The 12559-nt window shown below is 45.7% G+C and overlaps 2 protein-coding genes across 51 annotated transcripts in view; one reads left to right on the plus strand and one right to left on the minus strand.

Annotated features, from left to right (window-relative positions):
• The window catches only part of HECTD1 (HECT domain E3 ubiquitin protein ligase 1), a 93846-nt gene extending 91515 nt beyond the window's left edge, over window positions 1-2331 (minus strand). For 12 of the 50 annotated variants that reach the window (XM_078334691.1, XM_035260277.3, XM_078334688.1 and 9 more), the window contains exons 1-2: window positions 1548-2331; window positions 350-628 (exon numbers count right to left, since the gene is read on the minus strand). In XM_078334691.1, coding sequence (XP_078190817.1) covers window positions 350-489 — 140 coding nt within the window. In that variant the 5' untranslated portion in view covers window positions 490-628; window positions 1548-2331. The remainder of the gene's footprint in view (window positions 1-349; window positions 629-1547) is intronic. The other 38 variants (XM_078334695.1, XM_078334686.1, XM_078334689.1 and 35 more) reach the window with 5 other exon arrangements.
• The window catches only part of LOC128928797 (uncharacterized), a 63864-nt gene continuing 52571 nt past the window's right edge, over window positions 1267-12559 (plus strand). Inside the window, exons 1-3 of the mRNA XM_078333174.1 lie at window positions 1267-1450; window positions 1558-1748; window positions 1936-6052. Of these exons, the coding sequence (XP_078189300.1) occupies window positions 1267-1450; window positions 1558-1748; window positions 1936-2847 (1287 nt within the window). The 3' untranslated portion in view covers window positions 2848-6052. The remainder of the gene's footprint in view (window positions 1451-1557; window positions 1749-1935; window positions 6053-12559) is intronic.

Here is a 12559-nt window from a genome sequence, read left to right on the forward strand (position 1 = left end):
ATGGTACAGAAATAGCTACCTTTAAGAAAATAAATATTTGCATTTTCCCCAGTTCATGACATTTTGAAAATGAATCAACCAAGCTATGGGTTAAAATTATATTCCTACTAATTCCCATTCATTCAACAAATATGTATTTGTGTCATCGTAATGACCAGTCCTAGAGTTACTTAACCTATCAATTCTTATTTCTTGGAAAAGTGCAAATACAAAACTCTTAAGGAGTTTTTTTTAAAGACACGTGTTAAAATCCACTAGAGAAATTTCTACATAAACTGAAGTCAGCAAATGGTTGAAAACAGATGTCACTACGGTAACCCAAAGGAAGATGATGAAGGAACGTACTTACGTTTCAAAACAACGATCCACGTTGTCAGACATCAAAAGCAGCATGCATAGCTGTTCAAGGGCTATTAGTTGCATGTCCCTTTCATCTCCCTGTCCCATCTGTAGCCATTCCAGCAAAGTATCTGGGTCCACATCTGCCATGGTTTTTTTAAAGCCTCTTTGCTTAAATTTGAAAAGTAAAGGGGGAAAAATCCTTTCTTTAAATGTCCTGGACTGATCAGCTTGGCCTTAAATGTTTTTTCCTTTACATCTGGTAGAACCAAATTTTTGTAGCGTCTTCCTAGGAATAAAAAACACTCCTAAGTACATTTGGACCTAAGAGTGCTTAATGCAGTTTTTCTACTTTCCTTATCCCCCAGGTTTAAAGTACAGATATCATACTAATGAAAACCAGTTTTGCGCAAGAGTATATAAGCTGATTAGGTTGCTGCTTAACTAGAAACCAGAGCTGTCTGTGTCAAAGACATGTCAAGCTTCGGATCCCACTACTCCTATCACTAAAGTCTATGCCAAAAGGCAAAAAAGCACCTACTAAAGGTTCTGTTTTTTTCCAGCAAACTTCATCCTCCTCCTTCTCCACCCAAAACTGATCTTCAGATTAGGGTTAGATTCAGTATTCTGAGGAAACTCTAAACGCCTTGATCCAATAATCCCCCTCCGAATTGAGTTTCTCCTTCAAAACTACGTCCAATTTCACAAATTTTGACTTCTCAATTTACTTCTATTTAAGATGGCCAAATGCAAACGACAATTATACACAAGATCTATCTATAAATAAAGGGTTGGTAATTTTGGCAGTCTTGACAACTACTCCTTAAACTTAAAAAAAAAAAAACTCTAAAAGTAAATGCAATGGACTAGCAGGTTACGGATCCGAATATAGGACAATCTAGGGCCCTCTTTCCCCATCTTCGCAGGATGGGGCAGTTGGTTAAAAAAACAAAAACAAAACCGAGAAGCAGCCCCAACAGGCAAGTCATTACAAAAGCGCCCCGTAAGCGCCCTGACCGGAGGACAGCTTTGGGTCCCAACATAACGCAGCCGCAGGTGTGGGAAGCCGGCGGCCGGGTGCGGTGGGCACCCAACGGCGGCGACCAGCAGGGTTGCCCTCACACCCGGGGCCCAGCCGAGCCGGGCGCTGAGAGGCGCTGGGCCCTGCGCTCTAGTTTCCCAGCACCAAACCCCACTAAGTTAACTACCTGTGTCTAGGAGGAGGGGAAGTTCTGGAGAAGCAGCAGCAAGCCTTCGTGACCGAGAGGAGGCCGCCTGGCCAGGCAGGGCGCCTGGTCTCCCGGGAGCTGCGCCCGGAACTCGAAGGCCTGGCGGCGAACCCTTCTCAAGGGCAAAAGGAGCCGGCCTGGGGCTCTAGCGCTGGCAAGCCGGGCCCCGCCGCCGGCAGGGCCCCGGGAGGGGAACAAAGGGGCTAGCGGGGAAGTAGGCAGCAGCCTGGCCGACCTCACTCGGCGCCGGGGTCTCGCTTTCCGCCAATCGCCGGGAGTCCGGGATCGTGGCCCCAACGCAGGGCCCTTCCGACGGTCCGAGGCGCTCCCTCCTCCCCTTCCCGCAGGCTCTTACTCGGGCTTGTAGTCCCAAACCGCTCCAGTCCAGCTCCCACCAGGCCGCGGACAGAGCCAGGCCCGGCCGCGGCCCTCGAGTTCCCGAGAAGCCGCAGGCCGCGCAGGTCGAACCAGGCAGGCGGCACAGGAAAAGCCGCGCCTCGTCCCTCCCCTTCCTCCGCGGGGACCTGGTGACAGGGAAGCGAGAGGTTCCTCCGAGCGGCGGCAGCCAGCGCACGTCCCGTCCCCAGCACGCGGCTCCTCAGGCCCTGCCGCTCAAAGGCCCGTGCGGTGCTGCAGGCGGCGGCAGCGCGCGGGGGAGGCCCAGTCCATCGCGATCCGGGAGGGGGAAGGGAGGAGGGTCGAGCTAGAGCCTGGCAGTGAAGCTGCCGAGGGCAGCAGAGCCCGGTGGAGGCGGAGCAAATCCGCTCCCCAGGCGGCGAACCCGCCGACGGCCACCTGGGGCGCTGCGGAGACGGCCGACCGCGGCGCAGGGGCGCCAACCCGGGACGCCGAGTCGCCGCCCCTGCCCCGACGCTGTAGTCCCCGCCGTCTCGGGCTGGATCGGACGTTTCTGCCGCGGCTTTTCTGTGGTGCGCCCTGGCGCCCTTCTCGCTTCCCTGTCAGTTCGAGCGCGCTCGTGCACGCACGTCCAGCTCGCTCGGCGCCGTGGCTAACACTTCGCGCGCTCCTGCGAAGAGCGCCATGCCGCACAGCAAAGCTGCGGCCCAACCTGTCCCGGCGGAGCCTCCTGCCCAGGCCACCCGCACTCCGCCACGAGCTTCCCACCTCGCGCGCGGAAGTGCGTAGCGTAAGAGAGGCGCCTCCCCCAGCTCCTGGGAGGCCGACCGCCCCGCGGTTCACCTCAAAGAAAATCCTTCAGAGCAACCCCGGGAAAGAGGTGCTGCCGAGGACTGTCAACGTTGTACAGATGAGACACTGAGGCTCGAGGAAAGCGCAGATGCAGGCCCAGTGCCTTGCCTGGTCTGCAGCAGCACTGAGAGTGCACTTTTGACTACGTTTTGTGGCTTCTGTGACAACTATGTCCGTAGTTATTCTTTTCAAACTTTATTTCACGCGCATTCAGAATAAACGATGCATGCGTATAGGACGTACTTGGAACCCCGGAGACGTCCTACTGTATGTACTCTCACTTTTATCTTTTAAACAAAAAGAAAAATGAATATGACATATAGTATTTGAGACATGGTTCCTCAGGCAATCAGAGGAGCTGCTAGGTATTAATAAAGAATAGCATTTGGGGCCACTGCAGTGCCTGTAATCCCAGCACTTCGTGATTTTACTTGCTTTAGGTAAGGAGTTCGAGACCAGCCTGAGCGACATAGAGAGAGCTGGTCTCTGCAAAAAATTAAAATTTAAAAAATGATTACCCAGACGTGGTGGTGCACAACTGTGGTCCCAGCTACTGGAGAAGCTGAGATGGGATGATCCCTTGAGCCCAGGAGATTGAGGCTGCAGTGAGCTTTGCACCACACTCCAGCCTGGGTGACTAAGCAAATTAGTACTTTCGAAAATACTGTTTCTTTTCTTCTTCTTCTTTTTTTTTTTTAACTAGTTCTTTAGAAAAATATCCAGTATTTTGGAAATTACTAATTTATGCTTCAGATAGCTATCTGCGCATGTCCCATTGTCACAGGTAATGGTCCCTTTAGGTATCTTATTAACGAAAGAAGAGAAAAAGAGGATTCAACTGTCTTGTCACAACTACAACATAAGAGAATAATTATTTAGATGGCGTGAGTGTGAGTTGGAGCTGCCAGGAAACTCTTCAAGGAGGAAGTGGTGTTCCATCTGAACCCTGAAGAATGGGTACGATGTGGACACTGAAAGGAAAGGGAAGAATATAAGCAAAGCCCAATATGTTCCTAGACATAGGAAAGATCACCTGTGCCCCCAGCAAAGAACCAACGGTAAGCAATGGAGAGAAAACTTTGGAACTAAAGTAGGGAAGGCCTTGAATGTGTAATGCAGAAATTAGGCTGAGCTAAGTAACAAGTTCTGTTATTACAACACTGGAAAAATTAATCTTAGAAGACTAATTTATGGAAAGAGTGTCCAGAATGACTAAAAGGATCTATCTAGAAAAGATTAGCTAAAAGTTGCTGAAATGCTCTAATAATGGAGGAAAGAAAAGTCTAGTTATTGGCAGTATGAATGGAGAAGAAATCTAAAAATATTTAATTTTTGAACGAAGATATATCAGAATTTAAATGATTAACTTAAAAATTTTCAGCCAGGCTCCATGGCTCACACCCATAATCCCAGCATTTTGGGAGGCAGAGGCATGGGGATCACTTGAGCCCAGGAGTAGACCAGCCTAGGCAACAGAGGAAGACCCTGTCTCTACAAATAATTTTAAAAATTAGCCGAGTGTGGTGGTGCACACCTGTAGTCCCAGCTACTCACGGGAGTCAAAGGCAGGAGGAACACCTGAGCCCTCGAGGTCAAGGCTGCCATGAGCCATGATCATGCACTACAGCCTGGGCAACAGAGCAACAGCCTGCCTCAAAACAAACAGACAAACAAAACCCTTACCTGCAAAGAGGACTTGGAAGCTAGGAAAATGGTGATGCTATTAACAAAAAAATGGAAAAGTTGACAAAAAGGACTATACCAGGTTTTTAAGATAGATAAATAGATAGTTTTGTTTTGTTTTGTTTTGTTTTGAAACAGAGTCTCACCCTGTGGCCAGGCAGGAGTGCAGTGGCACGATCTTGGATCACTGCAACCTCCACCTCCCAGGTTCAAGAGATTTTCCTGTCTCAGCCTCCTGAGTAGCTGGGACTACAGGTGCGTGCCACCTTGCCCAACTAATTTTTATATTTTTAGTAGAGATGGGGTTTCACCATTTTGGCCAGGATGGTCTGAATCTCTTGAGCTTGTGATCTGCCCACCTTGGCCTCCCAAAGTGCTGGGATTACAGTGAGCTGCCCACCTTGGCCTCCCAAAGTGCTGGGATTACAGGTGTGAGCCACCATACCTGGCCAGATATATTATTTTTTATCCTTCACTCTCTGCATGTACCATTCTCTTCCTGCCTACAAGATTAATGATTAGTGTGTTTTAAAGAAACCTATCTTGAATTAATTGTTTTAATTTTCCAGGGAAAAAAATAAAATAAAATAAAATAAAGAAACCTATCAAAAGAATGCTGTGACACTTACTGCACTTTTTAAAGATTTTATTATCATTTTTATTTTTATTTAGAGGCAGAGTCTTGCTCTGTAGCTCAGGCTGGAGTGCAGCAGTGTGATCCTAGCTGACTGCAGCTTTCAACTCCTGGGCTCAAGGTGATTCTCCTGCCTCAGCCTCCAGAGTAGCTGGGACTAGAGGCACATGCCACTACACTGGGCTATTTTAATTTTTTTTATAGAGACAGGATCTAACTGTGTTGCCCAGGCTGGTCTCCAACGCCTGGGCTGAGGCGATGCTCCAGCCTTGGCCACCCAAAGTGCTGGGATTATAGGCATGAGCCACAATGCCTGGCCCATATTATTATTTTAAACTCAAGCGGAAAAAAAGAATTCAAACATGAGATCCCAGAACAAGAGCATTAAAAGAAAGAATTGAAGTCATGAAGAAAACAAAACATCCAGATGAAGGCAACTGAGCAGACTTTAATACTTATCCCAAGAAACCAGGAACTGTTTACATGCTGATATTTCCCATTGCTGCCAAAATCCAGGAATCATAGACCATCAAGAACTGCTTTGTGCTAGACACAGTGTAAGGGTTAGTAAGTCATAGAACTCATCCTCAATAAAGGTAGATGTAAACAGACTCCTCTGTGTCTCCTCTATCATAGCATTTATTATGTGATATTGTCAGGTACATGGGGGGAGCATTGAGGTGGGTGATAGCATCTTGGAAAGCTTCAGAAATGATGTGTGGATTAAATCTCAGATGTTGAGTCAGAGCTGTCCAGATAATTAGGAGAAGCATAGGGACAGCCACGGAGGTATGAAGAGGGTCCCTCTTGGCAGAATGAAGCAACAGGCTGCCTTTTGGCTGAGGCTCCACTTTGACAAAGAAACTTCGATGTGTACACAGTCACTGGGATCAACTCACAGGACTATAATAAAAAGGAGGATATTCATCATACAAATCTAAACTCATTTCATCAACTGGTATGTACTATGAATTAACTTTCTAAAGTTAATCTTATGAATAGCACAATGATAGAGCATTGTGTTTTTTGTGTATCAAAGGCATAATTGACAGATGTAAACTTATAAAATATGCTACAGAAAATGTCTGTTTGGCCATGTCTTCAAGTTTGAACTACAAATGTTAAGTGTCCCTGGCTTTCCTCAACTTCTGAGAAGTTCTGGGTATGAAAGAATGTGGTCTGCAATTTGGAAGAGTGGGAAATGAAATTTGATTGGAACCTAGAGTGATGTTGGCTGGAAGAGATAATTGAGGTTAATTGGAGCCAATTTGCTAAGAGTCTTGAATGCCCTAATGAGTTTGAACTTTGTTCTTTGGGCAAGGGGAGCGCCTTTGGATAGTTAATACAAGAAAGTACTAAGATGCCATGTAGGTTTTAGAATCATTAGCCATTTTAAAGTTAAAATTTGTTTCTGTTAAACTTCACAGTTAGCAATATATGTTATTTTATTTTATTTTTTGTTTTTTGGGTTTTTTTTTTTTTTTTTGAGACAATCTCACTTTGTCATTCAGGCTGGAGTGCAGTGGCACAATCTCAGCTGCAACCTCTGCCTCCTGGGGTCAAGCGATTCTCCTACCTCAGCCTCCCGAGTAGCTGGGATTACAGGCCTGCACCACCATGCCTGGCTAATTTGGGTATTTTTAGTAGGGACAGGGTTTCATGAAGTTCCCCAAGTTGATCTCCAAGTCTTGGGCTCAAGGGATCCATCCACCTCAGCCTCCCAAAGTACTGAGATTACAAGCATGAACCACAGTGCCTGGCTGCAGTTAGCAAGATACTTTATATTATTATTTAATCCTTATACATTGGTTTATTATATATAAAATTTATTAACACTTAAAATAGGCATTTTCTTTGTGTTTATTTATTTATTTATTTGAGACAGAGTCTTACTCTGCCACCCAGCTGGAGTGCAGTGGCGCGATCTTGGCTCACTGCAGCCTCTACCTCCTGGATTCAAGCGATTCTGGTGCCTCGCAAGTAGCTGGGAGTACAGGTGTACACCACCATGCTGCACTAATTTTTGTATTTTTAGTAGAGATGGGGTTTCTCCATGTTGGCCAGACTGGTCTCGAACTCTTGGCCTCAAGTGATCCTCCCCTTCAGCCTCCTAAAGTGCAGGGATTACAGGCATGAACCACTGTACCCAGCCAGGAAACTGTGGTTTGGAGAGGTTAGATAACTTTCCCAAATTCACCTACCTAATAAGATGGGAAACTGGATTTCAAACATTGATCTGCCAACTCTCATGTGTATACTTAGTCATACCATTTTGTAATCATTGGAGCTAGTAGATCAAAGTAGAATGCATTGCTTCATGAAGTAATTTCCTATCACTGGAAATATGACAGAAGAGACTGGATAACAAGTCAGGAATGGGTTAGGGACTGTGGCGTACACAGATCCTTGCATTTTGGGAGGCTGAGGTAGGAGGCTCACTTGAGCCCAGGAGTTAAATACCAGTCTGGGCAACGTAATGAGACCTCATCACCATAAAAAGTTGTTTTTTTTTTTTCCTTTGAGATGGAGTCTTGCTCTTGTTGCCCAGGCTGGAGTGCTGTGGCATGATCTTGGCTCACTGAAGCCTCTTTCTCCAAGATTCAAGAGATTCTCCTGCTTCAGCCTCCCAAGAAGCTGGGATTATAGTTGCCCGCCACCACACCTAGCTAATTTTTGTATTTTTAGTAGAGACCATGTTTCATCATGTTGGCCAGGCTCGTCTCAAACTCCTGACCTCGTGATTTGCCCACCTGGGCCTCCCAAAGTGCTGGGATTACAGGTGTGAGACACTGCACCTGGCCCTAAAAAGTTATTAAAACTTAGCCTGCAGTCCCAGCTAGTCCAGAGGCTGAGGTGGGAGGATCACTTCATCCTAAAAGACTGAAATTACAGTAAATAAAGATCATGCCACTCTACTCTAGCCTGGATGACAGAGTGAGATCCTGTCTCCCCTACCCCCTCTTTCTGTGTCTCTGTCCTTGTCTCTCTCTCTCTCTCTCTCTCTCTCTCTCTCTCTCTCTCAATTTCCCTCTCTTTCTCTCTCTCTCTCTCTCTCTCACACACACACACACACACACGTCAAGGATGGTGCATAATACTATGTGGGTACATAGTACTTTAGCCTGAGGAAAAGTAGAGTAGATTATCTTTAATGTTCCTTCAGATTTTAAGAGCCATAGAGTTGAAGACCTGAATTTGAGAATGAACTCTGTCTCTTACTAGTTGTGAGACTCTGAGGAAGACATCTAACTTTTCTGAGTTTTTCCTCGTATGTAAAATGAAGGTAATACCTGGCCAGGCTCAGTGGCTCACTCCTATAATCCCAACACTTTGGGAGACCAAGGCAGGTGGATTATGTGAAGTCAGGAGTTCAAGACCAGCCTGGGGAACATGGTGAAACCCTGTCTCTACAAAATATACAAAAATCGGCCGGGCGAGGTGGTGTGCAACTGTACTCCCAGATACTGGGGAGGTTGAGGCACAAGAATGGCTGGAACTTAGGAGGTAGAGGTTGAAGTGAGCCAAGATTGTGCCATTTCATTCCAGCATGGGTGACAGAGCAAGACTCTGTCTCAAAAACAAACAAACAAAAAACTCAAAAAACAAAAAACCCTTAGTTTTCTCATATATCAAATGGAATAGCTATATAGGTTGATGGATATTGTAAAAATTGAAGGAGATTATGTGTGCAAAGAAAGTCAGTAGTTCTCAAACTTAACTGAACATTAGATTCACCTGGAGAACTTTTTTAAAAATAGACTGGAATATTGTTGCTTCTAGGTTCTAAAATAGATTTCTTCCTGTTTTTCTTTCCTTTCCTCCCTTCCTTCCTTCCCGCCCTCCCTCCCTCCCTCCCTTCCTCTCTCTCTTTCTTTATTTTTTTTGACAAGGTCTCAATATTGAGACCAGGCTGGCCTGAAACCAACCTGAGTTCCCGACCAGGTCTCAAACTCCTGGACTCCAGTGATCTCACTGGAGTCTCCCAAATAGCTGCAACTGCAATCACATGCCACCTTTCCTTGCTGCTCATATATTTTTAGTGCTGAAAAATAATATTCCACTGTATGGATGTACCACAGTTTATCTATTTACCTATTGAAGGACGTCTTTTGTTGCTTCTGGGTTTTGGTAATTAATGAATAAAACAGCTATAAGCACACATATGCAGGCTTTTGTGGGGATATTAGTCTTTAGGTCTTTGAGCTAAATACCAAGCAGTATAATTGCAGATTGTAAGGTAAGAGTTCTTTTGTTTTGTTCTTTTTTTTGAGACAGAGTCTCACACTGTCCCCCTGGCTGGAATGCAGTGGCACAATCTCGGCTCACTGCAACCTCTGCCTCCCAAGTTCAAGCAATTCTCCTGCCTCAGCCTCCCGGAGTATTTTTAGTTTCATAAGAAACTCCTAAACTTTCTTGTAAAGTGGCTCTACCATTTTGCATTCTCACCATCAAGGAATGAGAGTTCTTGCTCTCTATTCTTGCCAGCATTTAGTGTTGTCAGTGTTTTGGATTTTTGCCATTCTAATAGGTGTTTAGTGATATCTCATTATTGTTTTAATTTGAAATTCCTTAATGATATATGATCTCAAGCATCTTTTCATATGCTTATTTGTAATTTGTATATCTTATTTGGTAAGGTGTCTGTTCAGATCTATTGCCCATTTTTAAAATCATGGCATTCATTTTCCTCTTGTAAGTTTTAAGAGTTCTTTGTAAGCCTGGGCAACACAGTAAGACTCCATCTCTACAAAAAAAATTTTTTTTTAATAAGCTGGGTGCAGTGGTGCACACTTGTGGTCCCAGATACTTGGGAAGCTGAAGTAGAAGGACATCTTGAATCCAGTGGCTCTGAGACTGTTAGCCATGATCACACCACTGTACTACAACTGAAGCAACAGAGCAACAACTTGTCTCAAAAAAAAAAAAAAAAGTTGTCTGATGATAACTTCTTTATCAGATAATGTCTTTTACAAATATCTTCTCCATCAGGGGAACTTTTTTGTTTTTGAGACCGAGTCTTGCTCTGTCACCCAGGATGGGGTGCAGTGGCGCAATCTCGGCTCACTGCAACTTCTGCCTCCTGGGGTCAAGCGATTCTCCTGCCTCAGCTTTCCAACTAGCTGGGACTATAGGCATGTGCCACCACGCCCCACTAATTTTTTGTATTTTTAGGAGAGATGGGGTTTCACTGTGTTAACCAGGATGGTCTGGATCTCCTGACCTTGTGATCCTCCTACCCTGGCCTCCCAAAGTACTGAGATTGCAGGCACCACCACCTCGCCCGGCCTGGGGGAACTTTTAAAATTCTGAATGTCCAGGACATACCTCAGGCCACTTCAATCAGGATCTCTGAAGATAGGATCCAGGCATCAGTATTTTTTTTTTTTTTTGAGACAGAGTCTCGCTCCATCACCCAGGCTGGAGTGCAGTGGCATGACCTCAATTCACTGCAACTTCTGCCTCCTGGGTACAAGCAATTCTCCTGTCTCAGCCTCCTGAGTAGCTGGGTCTACAGGTATGTACCACCACACCTAGCTAATTTTGTATTTTTAGTAGAGATGGGGTTTCACCATGTTGGCCAGGCTGGTCTTGAACTCCTGACCTCAAGATCCACCTGCCTCAGTCTTCCAAACTGCTGGGATTACAGATGTGAGCCACTGCACCCGGCCTTTTTTCTTCTTTCTTGAGGTGGAGTCTCACTGTCTTGCCCAGGCTGGAGTGCAGTGGTGCGATCTCAGCAAACTACAATCTCTGCCTCCCAGGTTCAAGCGATTCTCCTACCTCAGCCTCCTGAACAGCTGGGATAACAGGTGCCCACCACCAAGCCCAGCTAGTTTTTGTATTTTTAGTAGAGGTGGGGTTTCATTCTGTTGGCCAGGCTGGTCTCAAACTCCTGGCCTCAGGTGATGTGCCCATCTCTGCCTCCCAAAGTGCTGGGACTACAGGCGTGAGCCACCACACCCAACTTTTTTCTTTTTTCTTTGAGACAGAGTCTTGCTCTGTCACTGGGCTGGAGTGTAGTGGCACGATCTCCACTCACTGGAACCTCCGCCTCCTGGATTCAAGTGATCCTCCCACCTCAGCATCCCAAGTAGCTAGGACTACAGGGTACTCACCACATGCCTTGTTAATTTTTGTATTTTTTGTAGAGACAGGGATTTTGCCATGTTGCCCATGCTGGTCTTGAATTCCTGAGCTGAAGTGACTTGCCCACCTTGGCCTCCCAATGTGTCGGTATTACAGGCGAGCCACTGTGCCTGGCCCATATTTTTTTTCTTTAAATATTATTTTAATGAGTATTAGCACTGAAAGATATTAGACTTTTTAAAAAAAAAAAAAGAGATAGAGAGAAAAAGGCGTCTGGGTGTGATGACACATGCCTGTAACCCCAGCACTTTCGGAGGCCAAGGTGGACAGATCACCTGAGGTCAGGAGTTTGAGATCAGCCTGGTCAACATGGCGAAATCCCATCTTTAAAAAAAAAAAAAATTAGACTTTTTATTTTTTTGAGACGGAGTTTCACACTTGCTGCCCAGGCAGGAGTGCAATGGTGCAATCTTGGATCGCTGCAACCTCCACCTCCCGGGTTCAAGTGATTCTCCTGCCTCAGCCTCCCGAATAGCTGGAATTACAGGGATGCACCACCATGCCAGGCTAATTTTGTATTTTCAGTAGAGACAGGGTTTCTCCATGTTGTCAGATTTTGAACTCCTGACCTCAGGTGATCCAGCTGCCTTGGCCTTCCAAAGAGCTGGATTACAGGCATGAGCCACCACACCCAGCCAGACTTCCTATATTTAATGTATCTTTCATATAATTTCTATTATATTTGTAAAACTTTCAATAATTGAATAATATTGTTTCTCAGCTTGACTATCTCTTCTCATACCTGTGATAGCTCTTCCACTTCAACAATGAAATCAAGGCCGGGCGTGATGGCTCATACCTGTAATCCCAGCACTTTGGGAGGCTGAGGTGGGAGGATCACCTGAGGTCAGTGGGCTGAGGCAGGAGAATCACTGAACCTGGGAGATGGAGGTTGCAGTGAGCTGAGATCGTGCCATTGCACCCCAGCCTGGGTGACAAGAGTGACACTTCATTTCAAAAAAAGAAAAAATCAAAACACCTCAACATTACATGCAGTGCCCTTCACAATATACTGCCTTTCCATTCTTCCATTCTCATCTCTTGACATCATGCCCATTGTCTCAGGCTTGCTGGTTGTAGTCAGTCTATAGATATAAAGTGTCTGTCTGTCTGTCTTTCTTTCTTTTTTTTTTTATTTAGAACAATCAGGACACTGATCTTTCTTTCTTTATCGAGATGGATTTTCTCTCGTTGTCCAGCTGGAGTGCAGTGGCGTGATCTTGGCTCACTGCAACCTCCACCTCCTGGGTTCAAGCGATTGTCCTGCTTCAGCCTCCTGAGTAGCTGGGATTACAGAGCACCCACCACTATGCCCAGC

This window comes from Callithrix jacchus, chromosome 8 (genome assembly GCF_049354715.1).
Source record: "Callithrix jacchus isolate 240 chromosome 8, calJac240_pri, whole genome shotgun sequence".
Taxonomy (NCBI): Eukaryota; Metazoa; Chordata; class Mammalia; order Primates; family Cebidae; genus Callithrix; species Callithrix jacchus.